General features: G+C 37.1%; 1 protein-coding gene across 7 annotated transcripts in view; it reads left to right on the forward strand.

Annotated features, from left to right (window-relative positions):
* The window catches only part of Chro (chromodomain-containing protein chromator), a 49,128-nt gene that overhangs the window by 22,898 nt on the left and 9,016 nt on the right, over positions 1–17,214 (forward strand). For 6 of the 7 annotated variants that reach the window (XM_089636906.1, XM_089636905.1, XM_089636909.1 and 3 more), the window contains 8 exons: positions 332–520; positions 6,610–6,839; positions 6,979–7,167; positions 8,200–8,330; positions 8,416–8,547; positions 11,518–11,661; positions 12,462–12,572; positions 13,337–13,654. In XM_089636906.1, coding sequence (XP_089493032.1) covers positions 332–520; positions 6,610–6,839; positions 6,979–7,167; positions 8,200–8,330; positions 8,416–8,547; positions 11,518–11,661; positions 12,462–12,572; positions 13,337–13,654 — 1,444 coding nt within the window. The remainder of the gene's footprint in view (positions 1–331; positions 521–6,609; positions 6,840–6,978; positions 7,168–8,199; positions 8,331–8,415; positions 8,548–11,517; positions 11,662–12,461; positions 12,573–13,336; positions 13,655–17,214) is intronic. The other variant, XM_089636907.1, reaches the window with a different exon arrangement.

Consider the following 17,214-nt stretch of genomic DNA (forward strand, 5'->3'; position numbering starts at 1 on the left):
ATGAAAACATTGAGTTAATGGATCGCAATCTTCAATTTTTACTCGTTGAAACTGTATATTTAGTTTACCGAGTGCAAGGAGACTTTTTCGCATTTTGCCACTGGTTTCCATGATGTAGCTAGTGAATTGGCGCTGCTTTTCGTTTATGTTTGTGTTTTTTATCTCCGTTATAAGTGTGATTTTGTTGTCTTCACTTTCCTTGTAAACATCTTCAATTCCTTCATTCTGGGTAATTATTCCGCAAACTATTTCGTCTTCAGTAAGATTGGATTTTAATCCTTTTATTATTATATAAAGTATGTATTGTATATTGATAATTATTTTTCCATAGTGAACAGAACACCTGGGAGCCAGCGGACAACATGGACACGTGCCGCCACTTACTGGAGACCTTCGAGAAGCAGCTGGCTCGGCAGAAGGAGCTGAAGGCCCTGCGCAGCGGACAGGCGGCACCGGCCCCCGCCACCCCCGCTCCCTCCACCCCTGCACCGGCAGCGGCCCCCGTGCTCACTCCTTCTGGGTAAGTAACCGTCCAGCCAGGCGCTCCAATCTATCCATTCTATCCATAGCCTTCAACTATCTGTGATGTTACACCTCCGAAGAGCGCTGCCGTCTGCACAGGTTAAATACAGGGAAATTATATCGCCACCCAGTTGGGCATCGTGAGGCGGGTTAAGGTAGGGGCTGTAGGAAAGGATTATATGAAGGAGGAAAAACAGATGTCGGTTGTTTGTTCAACATGCGAGCCAGTTCTGATGAAGGTTTAGGGTGAACCGAAACCTGTTGGTTTTATACAATAAAGTGGTATTAGAAACAAAGTTATTTTATTCTAATTATTATAAAGATGTTTATGTTTGTTTGTTCAAAATCTTAAATCTCCAAAAGTTCTTCACCGATTGCTTTGAAATTTTGACACAACGTTGAATTCGAAATACGCTTGTATTGTTATTTATTTAAAAAAGAAAATTATTTTATAAATTTCAACAGATTACAATTTTGGTGATTTTCTCAACTACCATACTAGGCTCATGCTTTATTATGATAGTCGCACATGATTTATGTAAGAATAACAAAATAATATTTTGTAAAACAAATAATCAATATATTATATATTATAAAAGTAAGGATGGGTTGTTTCAGAGAATTTGAACAGTTCATCTAATTTCGAAGTTGATTTCAATTTCTGTGGAGGTTCTATTGGTGATCTGTTATTATTGGCTAGTTGTTTCACAAAACTGAAATAATAACAACTTGAATAGAACCTTTACAGAACTTGAAAATCAACTTAGAAATTTGATGAATTGTTCAAATTCTCTGAGACAACCCATCCTAAGTGTACAATGTGCGTGCTGCTAAAACTCAGAAACGTCTCCCAGTACGATCAAGGGAGTTGTATGGTGTGGTAGCCCTCTATACCCAATCCATGAAGAAGGTTCCCGTTTTTACCTAAGGGTGTGTTTTTGAATATAAAGGCTGGAAGTTTCACCATCTAGAAATTTCTAGAACAGTCCAGAACATTCCAAAGTATTCAAGAGCATTCGACACATTCCAGAACATCTCGGAACAATCTGGAGTGCAGTGGAATGTTCGGGAATAGTCTGGAATGTCCAGGAACATCCTGGATCATAATGAACTAAAAGCAGAATTACGGGCCGTTTCCTGACAAACTTTTAGTAAATCCGTAATCGTGACAATACATTGGAATCTCTAAATTGTTGAAATGATAACAACAATATAAGACTAGTGCTGCCATCTATGTATTTAATATGTAAACTTATATGAAATAAATGACAGTCTATTCTCCATCTTTGATCAAACAGCGTTTCATTACAGGTTATGGGCCGTTCGCTTATAAATCTTCGCGATTTTGTTGTTTTTTTTTGTTTGACCAGTATAAAAAACACGATTACAAAACGCGATTGAACTGTGTCGTGACGGATTGTTATAATAAAAGTGTACAACTTTAGTATATCGCAGTTTAAAAATGTCGGCGAACTATCTTGTCAACGTACCCAAGCTAACGGGACGTGATAATTACGACATATGGTGTTTTGCGGCACAGAATTTTTTAATCCTCGAAGGCATGAAGCATTGTGTGCAGCCAGAAGTCGGGATTGAAATAAAACCTGCAGATGATGCAAAAACCAAAGCAAAATTGATTATGACAATCGACTCGTCTTTATATGTTCACGTAAAAGATGCTATATCCAGTAAAGAGTTATGGGATAAATTAAAAAAATTATTCGACGACAACGGATTTTCACGGAGAATAAGTTTGCTGAGAAATTTAATTTCGATTCGCCGAGAGAATTGCAGTTCGATGACGTCTTATGTGACGCAGATTATCGATACAGCACAGAAGCTTTCAGGAACGGGATTCGAAATTAATGACACATGGACAGCATCATTGCTACTCGCTGGTTTGCCAGATCGTTTCTCGCCGATGGTTATGGCATTAGAACATTCAGGAATTCCTATAACGACAGACTCCATAAAAACAAAATTGTTAGATATGGATTCAGCAAGTCATGACGGGAGTGAAGTTAGCGGAGCTTTAGCAATTCGTTCAACTTCAAAGTACAAAGGAAAAAATAATACGAATATGTCTATGGCCAGCAAAAGTTATGTTGGCAGCAATGGCAGCACTGGCTTGTCAAAGTCAAACGTCAACAAGCATATAAAGTGCTACAGATGTAAACAAATCGGGCATTACAAGAACCAGTGTACAAATACAGAAAATAACTTGTCAAATCAGATAAATAAGGATCGAATGCAGTCTAATGCGTTTAGCGCAGTGTTCCTGAGTGGAAATTTTAACAAAGACGATTGGTATATCGACTCGGGCGCGAGTGTACATCTGACAGCAAATGAAAGTTGGATTATAAATGCGCAGTATGAACAAGAAAAAATAATTGTTGTCGCAAACAGTGAAAAGGTGTCAGTATTGTGTTCTGGCGATGTAAAAATCATGACTAAAACAGATAATCATGAGTATGACATCATGGTGAAAAACGTATATTGTGTACCAAGTCTAACAACGAATTTATTATCTGTTAGCCAACTGATTATGAAAGGCAACCGTGTATCTTTCACTGGAAATGGTTGTTCAGTTTATAATAAAAATAACGAGTTGGTTGCTACGGCAGTGTTGGTCAATGGAGTATATAAAGTGAATTTGCTAAAACAAGACTGTTTAGCAGCATCAGTTGTGTCAGGAATGACTTGGCATCGAAGGTTAGGACACATAAACAAAGATTATTTGAATCAGATGGAAAAAGCTGTGCATGGTATGTCACTTGATAAAAAAGTTGACATAAGCAAATCTTCATGCACAACATGTTGTGAAGGCAAACAATGCCGGTTACCTTTTAAGAGCAGTGGCCAACGAAGCAGTAATCTCCTAGATATTGTGCACACAGACATGTGGGCCTATGGAGAATGTGTCTATGGGCGGCTCGAGATACTTCTTGTTATTTGTTGATGATCATAGTAGGATGACATTTGTTTATTTCTTAAAACACAAAAATCAGGCTTTGAAGTATTTCAAGATTTTTAAAGCTCAGGTGGAAAATCAAACAAAAAAAACAATCAAAGTATTAAGGAGTGACAACGGACTGGAGTATTGCAATAAAGAATTTGATGATTTCCTGAATAGTGCCGGTGTGATTCATCAGAAAAGCAACCCTTACACCCCACAACAGAATGGATTGTGTGAACGATTTAATCGCACAATAGTTGAAAAAGCAAGATGTCTACTTTTTGATGCAAACTTAGGCAAAGAGTTCTGGGGTGAGGCCACCAATACGGCAGTGTACCTGCAGAATCGGATTGTGGCAGCGGCATTGGAAAATAAAACTCCATATGAGTTGTGGACTGGCTCCAAACCGGATATAAGTCATATCAGAGTTTTCGGTAGCACTGTGATGGTCCATGTAGCTAAAGAAAAGCGAAAGAAGTGGGATAAGAAAACAACCAAATGTATTCTCATAGGATATCCAGATAATATAAAAGGATATAGGGTCTTCAATCCAGAAACAAGGAATGTAACGACTAGTAGAGATGTGATCATCATTGAGAAGGAATCAAAATCTGAAAATTTAATGGAAGTGCAAGGTCAGAATATTGATTCAGTGGGGGATAGTAAGGAACTTGATGATACAGAACAATGTGGTCAGAATGTTGATTCAGTGGGGGATAGTAAGGAACTTGATGATACAGAACAATGTGAAATTGAACCTGTGCCTAGTCAAGAACACTCAAGTTTCATGGACAGTTTTATAGATAATGATGAAACATATGTTCCCAGTGATTATGAAGATGCAGACAGTGAGAAAGAAAGCCCGCAGTGCCGACCTAACCGGGAGAGGAAGATTCCAGAGAGGTATGGGTTATCAAATCTGTGCGTTGACAGTGAAACATATGATAATGCGGCTGGTTTGTCTCTGCATGACGCTTTAAATGGACCAGAAAAAGAACAGTGGGAGTTGGCTATAACAGAAGAGTTGCAGTGTTTCAAAGACAATGATGCGTGGGAAGTTAAGTGATGCTCCAAAAGATGGAAGAGTTGTACAGTGCAAGTGGGTGCTTCGTAAAAAGTATGATAGTGAAAATAAAGTCCGCTTTCGTGCACGTTTAGTGGCAAAAGGTTTTTCACAAGTTGAAGGTGTGGACTTTACAGAAACATTTTCTCCTGTAGTGAGACATACTACATTAAGATTACTTTTTGCATTGTCAGTACAACTAAATTTGAAAACAACACATCTTGATGTAACAACAGCTTTCTTGAATGGTACACTTGAGGAAACTGTTTACATGCAAATACCAAAAGGTTTTTCTGAAAAAACACAAAATGGTCAAGTACTTAAATTAAAAAAGGCCATTTACGGGCTTAAACAATCCTCAAGAGCTTGGTATAAAAAAGTAGATGAATGTTTGTTAAGCATAGGTTATATTAGATCTAAAATAGAACCATGTATGTATACAAAAATGAAAGATCAGTTTAAAACTATTGTCGCATTGTTTGTAGATGATTTTTTTGTTTTTTCAAATGATACTAATGAAACTAAGCATTTAAAGGATGTCTTAACAAGTCATTTCAAAATAAAAGATTTAGGAGAAATAAAGAAATGTCTGGTAAAATATTTTTTAACATAACTGTTAAAAAATCTAAGCAAACAATAATATTAAGTCAGAAAGATTATATTGATCAGCTGTTGCATAAGTTTAATATGAGCCAAAGTAAACCTGCACAGACTCCAATGGAAACAAAGTTAAATGTGTCAAAAAATGAACATTGTGTTGGTAATTTTCCATATCAACAAATAATTGGATGTCTTATGTATTTAGCGGTTCTAACCAGACCGGACATTGCATATACGGTTGGTTTTTTAAGCCAATTTAATAATTGTTATTCCAAAGAACATTGTTCTTATGTAAAAAGGTTATTGAGATACCTAAAATGTACTAAAGATTATGGTTTAAAGTATTCCGCTAGTGGAAGATCAATATTAAAAGGGTTTGTAGATGCTGATTGGGGCGGAAACATTATAGATAGGAGGTCATACACTGGAATTTGTTTTACTTTATCTGGTTGTGTTATATCTTGGGAAACAAAAAAACAGAATACTGTTGCACTATCTAGTAGTGAGGCTGAATATATGGCCATCACCGAAGCCTGCAAAGAAGCAATTTATTTGAGAAATTTACAATATGAAATAACTCAAAAAATGTATACTATTGATATTTTCAATGACAATCAGAGTGCGCAAAAGTTAACAGCAAATCCAGTTTTTCATAAGCGCACCAAACATATTGATATTAAATATCATTTTTGTAGAGAATGTGTAGCAAATAATATTGTAAATGTTAAGTATTTGCCAACAGCTGAAATGCCTGCTGATTTGTTCACCAAAAGTTTGGGTTCCACAAAACATTATGAATTTTTGGATAAACTAGGTGTGCAAATTGTTTAATTTAATTGTATTTATATTGTTAGTTATAGTGGGGGTGTTGAAATGATAACAACAATATAAGACTAGTGCTGCCATCTATGTATTTAATATGTAAACTTATATGAAATAAATGACAGTCTATTCTCCATCTTTGATCAAACAGCGTTTCATTACATAAATAGTATAAAACAAAGCCACTATCTGCTGTCTGTGCGCTTAGTTCTTGTAAACTATGCAACGAAGTTTGATATGGTTTTCACATCACTTAGAGAATTTCTGCCGGAAGGTTTATATTATATTATATGGATATTATATTTATTGAAGGTAGAGATAAGTCGAGCGACGCCAGGTACACGTCCGCTAGTAAAACATAATGGTAAAGAACAACAAAACAAAAAAATGGTAAAACAAAAATTTTAAAATTATGTATTATAGAAACCATATTAGAAATAAAAATATTAAAAATAAGATTAAAATACATGCAAAATTAAATCATTTTTTTTTCTTTAACACAGGCTGATCGTGGTCCGTACTTGCTTTACTAACATGCTTTGTTTCTCTATCTGCAAAGACTGACTGAGCCACAGCAACTAATACGTTGTAGTAAATATAATTTACTTTTGACATCAATAACAACATATTTGTGAATTATTTGCAGACGTCTCCAGCGCAACAGCAAGGCGCGTGCCATGGACCAGGTGAAGGCGTGGTGTGGTGCAGAAATCAGCTCCTCGGCCAGCCAGGCCAGTGCGGCACCATCCACACCTTCCCTGGAGCGCAAGCGGCCCGCCCCTGACACTCCCGAGACCCCCGAGGGCAAGAGGGTGAAGCGGGAACCCGTGTCCAGCGAGGAGGAGGCCACGCCGCCTGTCACTCCCAATAAACAAGGTTTGGGATTACATATTACACATGCCTGCTATCCTATATATAAGTGTCCTAATCGTCTGACCCTTTCCTCATTTAATTTGTTATCTAGTGAGGTAGTATGAGACATTTTTGAAAGTAATAATATAATTTTGCTTGTCAGAATCCTCGCCTTCTCCGAAGATAAAGGTTCTCCGGCTGTCCTCATCGGACACCAAGGCCATCAACGGCACTCCCAACCGCATCAGCGACGCGCAGCTGGTCAAGTCTTTTGGGGTGGACTCTAAGGGCATGCCCCTCATTAAGGGGGTCATCAAGGTGGACCCCAAACAGATGCCAAACCTTACCACCGGTATGAATATTTTTTAATCACTTCTTGTTAACTTGGCATAGAATGTTACCAACTTGCCGTCAACTTTTCATAGACTGTTACATTATCTTGTTAATTTTGTCAACCTATCAAAGATTGTTACCATTTGTTGTTAACTTGTCATAGATTATTATCGTACAGTGTGCAGCAAAACAGACAGTGCAGTTATTAAAAAAGCCCTTCAAGCTATTAAAAAAGAAGACCAACTTAAAGAAATTTCATTCGGTACATCAAGCCGTTTTATGCCCTGAATCAGGTCTATCAGGTCCTGAAGATGCGTCAGAAAGATGATGTCCCCCAGCGGCGATACATCATTTTGATACACCTCGATGGATATAGCGGTGATTTCCTCTTGAATTCATCCTTGAGTTCTTCCAAGGTGTAAGGCCGATGTTTAAAAACATTTTCCTTCAGGTAGCCCCATAGGAAGTAGTCAAATCACCCCTCAGAAAGACGAGGTCCGCAAAGAACATCTATCTCAGTTTCGTCATTGAAATTCGAGCAGTATGGGCCATAGCACCGTCCTGTTGAAACCGTCTCCTAGATCTGTTTCTGTTAGTTCTTGCAATTGAGGTTCAAAAAAATTTTCCAACTTGAAAATGTAATATTGAGCGTTGACAGTCCATTCAGGTTCATCCATTCTCCTCAAAAAAATAAGGCCCAACCACCCCCAATTTGGAAATCGCTCACCATATGGTAATTTTTGGGGAGTGAAGAGGTCTCTCGTAAAGTTTCCTTGGGTTATAATTACGGTGAGGGACGGTATCACGACGCGCAGATTGAAGTGTGTCGCTGGGTGCTGATGAAAGAATGGTCATTTTCAAGATATGTGCGGACCTCGGCCCTTCAAAACTTCACTGTCTGTTTTACTGCACCCTGTTGATGGTTACCACTTGTTGTCAACCAGACGTGGTTCCTTGTCAAGGGTATCGAAAGTTTATACAGATTAAATTCCAAAGTTAATAAGCCTATTGCTTCCGTTATGCTCAAAGCTGTTTTTTAAATTGTTTTTAGGAGTTTACATAATGTCAAAGAACTCTGGAATTATGAAAATTGACACACCGGGAAAATTAGGCCCCGGACTCAACATTGACCAGGAACTCATCCGGAAACAGATATTAGCTGCCAAGCAAGCACAGATAAAGGTTATTTGAATATCTTTTATTTTACATGATCATAATAACAGATAACACAAATATATTAACTCTAATACTGTATGGTGTATTTCAGAAAAAGAATGAGAGCTTTGTGAGCATAGCCCCGAAGCCTGTGACCCCAGCCAGACCCGTGGGGAGGCCCCCGCTGCGCCCCGCCCTGCCCCCGCGCCCCCAGCCCGGACAACCACGCCTGCCTCTCAGCCAGGTCAGTACTTCACCTCTATGTCAGGTCTTCAATTTTACATTGCTGTTGACTTTTATATTGTCTGATTTATGCAAAAAGTACTCAATACTTAAAAGCCGTGATACTGTGCCTGCTAAAAACTACCAAAACTAGGGTCATGATGTTGTGATTAATTTTTGGGTCAGTATGCCGTGTTACTGCGGCAGGTGCCCTGATGATGGACATTGTAATACGTTAACATTCGAAACGTTGCCTAAAGAAGGAGGAAGCGTAAAACGGCATAATAATAATCTAGAAATGAATTATGATAATATTTCTCAGCGTGAAAATCTGAAATTGTATCAGGATCGTGTTGTATTGAAATGTAACATTTTACAACATAAGTTATAGTTTCCGTGTCAGCAAGAAAGATAAATGAAATGTTTGCTACTGCGGGCCCGACTAGCCCGCCTAGCCCGCCTAGCCCGCCTATTGTAATACATACTCAGTCATAACTGTAGAAGGTTGGTAGCAGTCGTCCTCGAAGTGGGAACAATTCAGTACTCTGCGTTTTGTATAATAGCCAGACTGATAGGCGTTAAGTTGATAAGAACCATCTTTCTTTTCTGTGATGTATGTAGGTAGATACAGTAGAACCTCGTTAATTCGAAATCCAGCGGACATCAAAAATCAAATTTCGAATTAACGAATTCCCACATAATTCGAAATTTTATGAAAAAAAAAAAAAAAAATACGCCGAAAATCGATTTTCTCGGCCGCCTCTTCAAATCCGGGTGGTATTTTAGTTGTAAATTCGTATTAATACCAATTATTTCTTTATTTTCGCGGTCGATTACCGTAGCGGCCGGCCCTGTAAATTCAGATATTCGCAATAAATTCGTAAAAATGCTATATATTTACGCGTAAATCGAGATTTTGCTGCCGATTTCGGTCGCGGCCTACCCTTTAAATTGAGATATTCGTAAAAATACGATATATTTCCGCGTAAATCGAGATTTCGCGGTAATTTTCCGTCGCGGCCGGCCCTTTATTTCAAATATCTGAATTTGAATTCGTAAAAATACAATATATTTCCGCGTAAAACGAGGATTCGCGGCCGTATTCCGTCGCGGCCGGCTCTTCAAATTCAGATATTCGAAATAAATTCATAAAAATGCTATATATTTACGCGTAAATCGAGATTTCGCTGCCGATTTCGGTCGCAGCTTACCCTTTAAATTGAGATATTCGTAAAAATACGACATATTTCCGCGTAAATCGAGATTTCGCGGTAATTTTCTGTCGCGGCCGGCCCTTTATTTCAAATATCTGAATTTGAATTCGTAAAAATACGATATATTTCCGCGTAAAACGAGAATTCGCGGCCGTATTCCGTCGCGGCCGGCTCTTCAAATTCAGATATTCGAAATAAATTCGTAAAAATATGATATATTTCCGCGTAAATCGAATTTTGTCGGCAGTTTTTCGTCGCGGCCGGCCCTTTAAGTTCAGATATTTGAAGTAAATTCGTAAAAATATGTCATATTTCGGCATGGATCGAAATTTTTCGGCCGATTTCCGTCGCGCCGTATTTTTTCAACGCGGATATTCGAAGTAAAGTTAGTAAAAATACGATATATTTACGCGTAAATCGAAATTACGCGGCCGAGTTTCGTCGCGGCCGACCCTTTAAATGCAAATATTTGGCGTAAACTCGTAAAACTACGACATATATCCGCGTAAAATGTATTTTCTCGGCCCTTTAAACTCGGATATTCGAAATAAATTTGAAAAAATACGACATTCCAGTGTAAATCGATTCAGATTTACAAAATAATAATACTAATTAGGACGATGTATAACCACGTAAAAATACATTTTTCGGCGTTTTACCGCCACGGCTGACTTTTAGATTCAGATTTACGAAATATTATGATTTATTTTCGCAAAAATCAAATTTTTTCGAATTACACGAACAAATTTTCGTGCGCGGACAAAAATAAATTTCGAATTACGAATTAACGAATTTCGAATTAAAAAAAAATTTGTATGAAAAAATTTTTCAGCGGAAATTTTTTTTGCGAAAATTTCGAATTACGCGTTTTTTCGAATTATCGGGGTTCGAATTAACGGGGTTCTACTGTACAATGAAACTCTTTGAAGTCTTCCAAGGGACCGGAAAAAAAAACTTTTTTCAGATAACTTTACATTTGGGATAAGTTGGGTCAAATTTAGTTCTGTTTTCGAAAAACAAAACTTTTTAACCCCTCAAGCTGATTTGTTCGCTTTTGATTTTATAAAAATTGTTGACTCCTTTACTGTCATGGTTAGAAATTTGATCTAAACTGTGTTATAAAGAGAAAACCACATGAGAAATAAAATGTACATACTCTATGAAATCAAAGATTCCGAGAAAAATTTATGAAACTTTGTACATTTTTTATTAATTATTTTTTGTATTGAATAATGAGGTGATAGTAATGTTTATAATACATTTGTAAAATAAAATGTGCTTTCCTATATTTTTCATTATCAGTATTTATTTCAGTAAAAACGTACAGTGTGCCAACTTTTTATGTTGGCATTCAAAATTTTAATATTAAAAATTATGTTAATTTTTAATTATAAAATTTGAAAGTGTATTTCATCACCTTTCGGGTATATTCAGAATTATTCCATTTATTTGGATTTTATTGCAAAGCGGAAATAATCCCCTCCTACAATGTTGTTCTCTTCAAGACCCATGTCCACTCCTCAAAAAGACCCTCCACCCAGCATCCCTATATGTAGATGTGATAGGTCCTGAAGGAAATTATTTTCCTTCCTGCCTCCTGTGTGGAGTTAATGGAAAAAAAAACAGATCTTCTGACAGATATGAGCGTGTTTCACTGTATGTTTATTATATATGTATTGGACTTAAATGGTTATCTAAATTTGAAATGTTCTATAAATACCTAGAAATGATTTATTTGAAGATAATGAATTCAGAAAATATTTGGTTGTTTATTGCAGATTAAGCGCAATTCCCTGCAGACCTCGTCTCCAAACCAGCAGATAGTGGAGAAGACCATCATCACCCCCAGTGGACAGAAGATCATCCAGAGAACCATCCAGAGAAACACCATGGGCGAGAGTCATAATAAACTCAGCCCTAAGGTAATTCACAACTATTCTTTATTATGTATGGACAGAAGAATTAGAATGAAATAAAAATGCCTCTTAAACTAGCGTTTGTTGAGAAAATCTGATGATGTCCTTTAAATTAGCTACCGAAATATTCCAGGAGAATCTCATGTCAGTGTTATTATTCATTGATTATTTGGTAATATTTCCCTATTTCGCTTACTTTTTTATAATACGCATAAATTATTAAAAATAACACTTTCATTTCAACTTAATTACTACGAGAAACAATTATTTACTTTGGTCCCAGATGGTAAAAGATGCATTAGAAGTTGCAAGCAAAATAAGTTTTTATTTACTTTTGGGGGAGATGGGAAAAGATGCGTTAGAAGTACAATTTTTCATATTTCGATGTCATGTTTAATCTTGTTAGTATGGTATGACATTTGCCGGGGATTCCGCTTGAAGCTAAATATGCCCCAATTATCTAAATAACCCAAACTAAGAACCTAATAACCTATTTTGTACTTGTTTTTCAATCTCCCCGATGTAATATAGTTGCTTCTTATACTAATCAAGTTGAAAGAAGTGTTATTTCAATAATTTGGGCATATTTACAAGTAAGCGGAGTATGGAGATTTTACCAATTATTTGAGGTTTTCAGCCTCTTGTGTCTTCGTCATGAACCATCTGCCGTGCCGTGCCGATGAAAACTGCATGGCTGTCTGAAACGTGAATGACTAGAAGGAGGTCCATAATATTAGCATTGAATACCAATGGCCGTAGAATCTTTCGTATACGTTGATAGTAATTTGGTATCTTTTGTTGTTTAGGACCAGACGTTACTGAGGAAAGTAGCGGCAGCAGCCCGAGGCAGGGGGAGGGGAGGGAGCTCCAGCCGAGGGGGTCGAGGGGGATACACTCCCATTGTGGAATTTGACCAGGTAATCTATCTGAACACATTATTACACCATTTTAAAAACATGTTAAAAACTTATTTTAACTCGAGGTTAGATTTTCCTTCCGTTCTGTCCGCTCGAGCGATGGAGATTTCCGGGTGTCTGGTTTTCAATTTGGCCTTTGGATTTGATTAGTATCATACCTCCAAAAATGATTACGGAAATGTGAATTGCTTACTGCAGTTTAAATCCAATGATCATAATCCCTGAGAATGCTTTTGTTAATTCCAGGGCATAAAGCCAAGAGAGATGCCATATTTTTACAAATACGAATTTGGGCTCTTCCAAAACTCCCCCGAGATGATGTGCTCACACAAACATCTGTGTCAAAGTGCTCAATGAACATACTTAATTGGGAGTCCCAATTGTCAATCACATCAATTGCCTCTATAAACAATAAATTAAACTGATGAAACCATTGACATCTGTCCAGTTGATAACTCGTTATCACTAACATACATAGATGGAGATACAATGTCTTTCAGATGTCAAATTACATATTTATTTATACCATTCAGCGACGTTTAGTTTAAAAAATGTACTTTTTGAGATATGTATGTATTGGCAAAAGACTGATGTTTTCCATACTGTTGTATATTTTTAAAGCATTTTTTCTATAGGTTTTGATCAGTATGTATTTCAGTAAAGAACAAATTTCCAGTGTTAAAAATGTAATTTTTTGGATTTTTCACAATGAGTATCATTAAATGTGGTTTAGAAATGTAGTAAAATCAATTTATCACATCTAGTACGATGAGGTGAATGGCTTCCAGGCCTTCCAGTCCGACCCTGAATCATCCGACGACGACTACGTGTCCGACCCGTTCCCCACGGACCTGCCGCCCATCGAGCCGCCCAGCCCCGAGCGCGACCTCACGCTGTGTCCGCTGTCAGGGCGGAGGCTAGCGCGCGCCGAGGGTGAGCCCACCCCGCCCCCCACTCCCCCGCCGCAGCCCGAGATGGAGCCCGAGACCCTCATGAAGGTGGAGATGAGCCCCGGAGGAACCACCGGCACCCTGGTGCAGGGCACTCCACAGCCCAGCCTCCCGCAGCTCATGGAGGATGATGTGAGCATCTTAATTATTTTTAATTTTTTATAATAAATTAGTGCAAATCCAAAATCACAAGATATAATAATTTTAGGATTGGTGGAGCTTAATGCCTGTGTCAGACAATTAACTAGATTTTAATTTTAATAATAATAATAATACCTGGATGACTTTTATAGCGCCGTTTTTGTGCCAAAACACCTCAAGGGCGCTGTACAAACTTATAATACATTTCTACAGTGTTATTACTTAACTATTTATGGAGAAAATATACAGTACAATACTTACCTGGTAGGTCACTTGAGATTAACACTTAATTAAAATTATCTAATTGTTTATTGGCGAAATTTAGATACAGGGTTTAGGACTTAATTGAAAAATTGAATATACCTGGACTTTCTCTTAGGATTGGTATATTTAATTTAAGGGTACGACAACTTAACTTTACCATTAATAAATTTCACTTTTATTATACACTAGCTGACGTATACCCGACCTTGCTCGACTTTTCTGTAAAAAATGTTACTCTTAATAACCTTCTCCTTAACAGACAGACACGGATAGTGACTTTGTTTTATACTATTTACAAATATCACATATTAGGCGTATAGTGTCATAAATAAATAGGTAGTTTCAATTTTGAATTAAAAGCTCATTGAACTTGAATAATTTGTAATTATTTCTTCATTTATGTCCATAGGGCTTTGACATTAAACGAGTATAAATTAAGTGCACATCATAGTGCATTCAATTAATATATGTAATAAAAATAATAATATTTTTAAAAAAATATATTAAAAAAAAGATAGGAACAAAATGAATTAACGTAATACACAATACGACAAATACAAAAAAAAGAGAGACAAAAGTTATCACAGAAGAACCTCGTTAATTCAAAATCCACGGGACATCAAATTTTGAATTTTTTTTAATTTTTTTTTTTATATTAACTCCACACAGGAGGCCCTGAAGAAAATAATTTCCCTCAGGGCCTATGTCATCTCTGGGGATGCTGTGTGGAGGGTCTTTTTGTGGAGAGGAAGGAGTGAACATTGGTCTTGAAGAGTCCCATGTTGTAGGAGGGAGGAAACACAGAGGCCGGCAGTTCGTTCCACAGCCGAGCTGTTGAACTTAAGAACGAATCGTAGAAGCGACCCATTCTCATGTGACAAATGTCAACCGTGTACAAATGTTGGGCGCGCGTTTGGCGTGTATTCCGACTACGCACCGGTGCCGAAGGGATCAATGACGCTAGTTCCTCAGAGCATCTTCCATTGTAGTACCGATAGAACAAGGACAGCATACCTACCTGACGCCTGTGCTCTAAAAATTTCAGTCCGTCTGTTAAGATTGGGGAATCTATCAAACGGACCGCCCGTTTTTGCACAGAGTCAAGGGTATTTTTCAGGTATTTAGGGGCTCCGGACCAGAGATGGCTGCCAAATTCGACAATAGGGCGCACTTGCGATTTGTACAGGGTCAGCAGTTGTGTACTATTAAAGTATCTGCGGGCCCTGTACAGTACGCCCAGCTTCTGAGAGGCCAACTTTACTCTGGCTTCGATGGAGTCCCCGTACCTGAGCTGGTCACTTATAGTTACACCAAGCATATCAATGGAAGGCCTGTTCGGAAGATTGCTTCCGTTGAAGGAGACTAGATTATCATTTGGATCCCTTTTAGACGTAATCAGACAGGATTGGGTCTTTGAAACATTAAATTCGACGAGATTATTTTTACCCCAGGAGGAAATACTCTCGAGATAACCGTCCATTCTCTGCTTCAAAGCCCTCCGAGCCGTTGGAGTTTGTGTGCCCTTTGGGGGCTTGTCAAACAAAAAGCTATCATGAACTGTACTGTCATCTGCGTAACAATGAATCGGTGCACATGTCAAAAGGTCATTGATGTGCAACAAAAACGAATTCCCATGTAATTTGAAATTTTAGGTGGAAAAAAAAAAAAAAAATGCTGAAAAACTAGTTTCTCGGTCGCCCCTTCAAATCCGGGTAGTATCTTAGGAGTAAATTCGTATTAATACGAATTATTCCTTTTTATTTTCGCTGCAGATTATCGTCGCGGCCGGCCCTTTAAATTCAGATTTATCGTAATAAATTCGTAAAAATATGATATATTTCCGCATACATTGAGATTTTGCGGCCGTTTACAGTTGAGGCCGGCCCTTTAAAGAGATATTTGAAAGAAATTCGTAAAAATACAATATATCTACTCGTAAATCGAAATTTCACGGCCGACCCTTTAAATGAAGATATTTGATGTAAATTCGTAAAAATATGATATATTTCCGCGTAAATCGAATTTTCTCAGCAGATTTTCTTTGCGGCCGACCTTTTAGATTCAGATATTTGAAGTAAATTCGTAAAAATACTTCAAATATCCGAGTGAATCGAAATTTTTCTGCCGATTTCCTTCGCGCGAGGTTGTTTAACTCAGATATACAATATATTTCCGCGTAAATTGAAATTTCGCATCCGATTTCCGTCGCGGCGCGCCCTTTAAGATTCACATATTCGACTTAAATTCGTAAAAATACAATATATTTACGCGAAATTTCGCGGCTGATTTCCGTCACGGCCGACCCTTTAAGTTCAGATATATATCTGCGTGAAATGTATATTGTCGGCCCTTCGAACTCGGATTTTCGAAATAAATTGGAAAAAATATGACATTCCAGTGTAAATTGATTCAGATTTACAAAATAATAATAATAATTAGGACGATGTATAACCACGTAAAAATACATTTTACGGCGTTTTACCGCCACGGCTGTCTTTAAGATTCAGATTTATGAAATGTTGTGTTTTATTTTTGCAAAAATCGAATTTTTTCAAATTAGACGAACAAAAATCGCGGTTCTAATTAACGGGGTTCTACTGTAGTACTTACGCATTATGCAGGATTATTTCACATTACTTACCTACTTGCCTTTGCACCAACAACCAAAATTAGTATGAAAATATAACCACGAATTATTACTAATATTAAATTATTATTAATATTAAATTAAATTTTCCATCAGTTATAGAATACAAATCAAAATACAAAATTAGTATGTTTAATCAATCCAAACACTATTGAATACATTTACAAATAACCTATCAATGATAGATTATAGGCGGTGCCCTAAGCCTTAATTTTTTATTAAGACTACAAAAATAGCTTTTTAATGTTTTAAGGAGGCAAGCAGTATGGCAGAATTATTGACTATAGGTTAAATCCTATCACAATGTCAAACGGATATGTTTTCTAATGTCTTCTAATTTTAATACAAACATTCTTAGCCACAGGAGTGAGCGTTCAGTTTTATAATCAATTTCAGCCTTGATCGCCCAGAAATTTGTAATCGTTTTGTTTGGAAATTTCACTCTCTCTTATAAAAATCATACCATCAAATTTTAATATGAAGATGTATAAACTGCTTATAGTGTTAGAGAGCCATTGAATGCAATATTAGACCGTTTATCCCATATTTTTAGGATTCATAAAAAAATTGTAAAAAAGATATTAAATATTATTGACCAGCTTGTGGGTTTTAGCAAACTGGCCAAAACGTGGCCATAAAT

Source organism: Hesperophylax consimilis, chromosome 10 (genome assembly GCF_061612785.1).
Source record: "Hesperophylax consimilis isolate HC1 chromosome 10, BYU_Hcon_1.0, whole genome shotgun sequence".
NCBI classification, from domain to species: domain Eukaryota; kingdom Metazoa; phylum Arthropoda; class Insecta; order Trichoptera; family Limnephilidae; genus Hesperophylax; species Hesperophylax consimilis.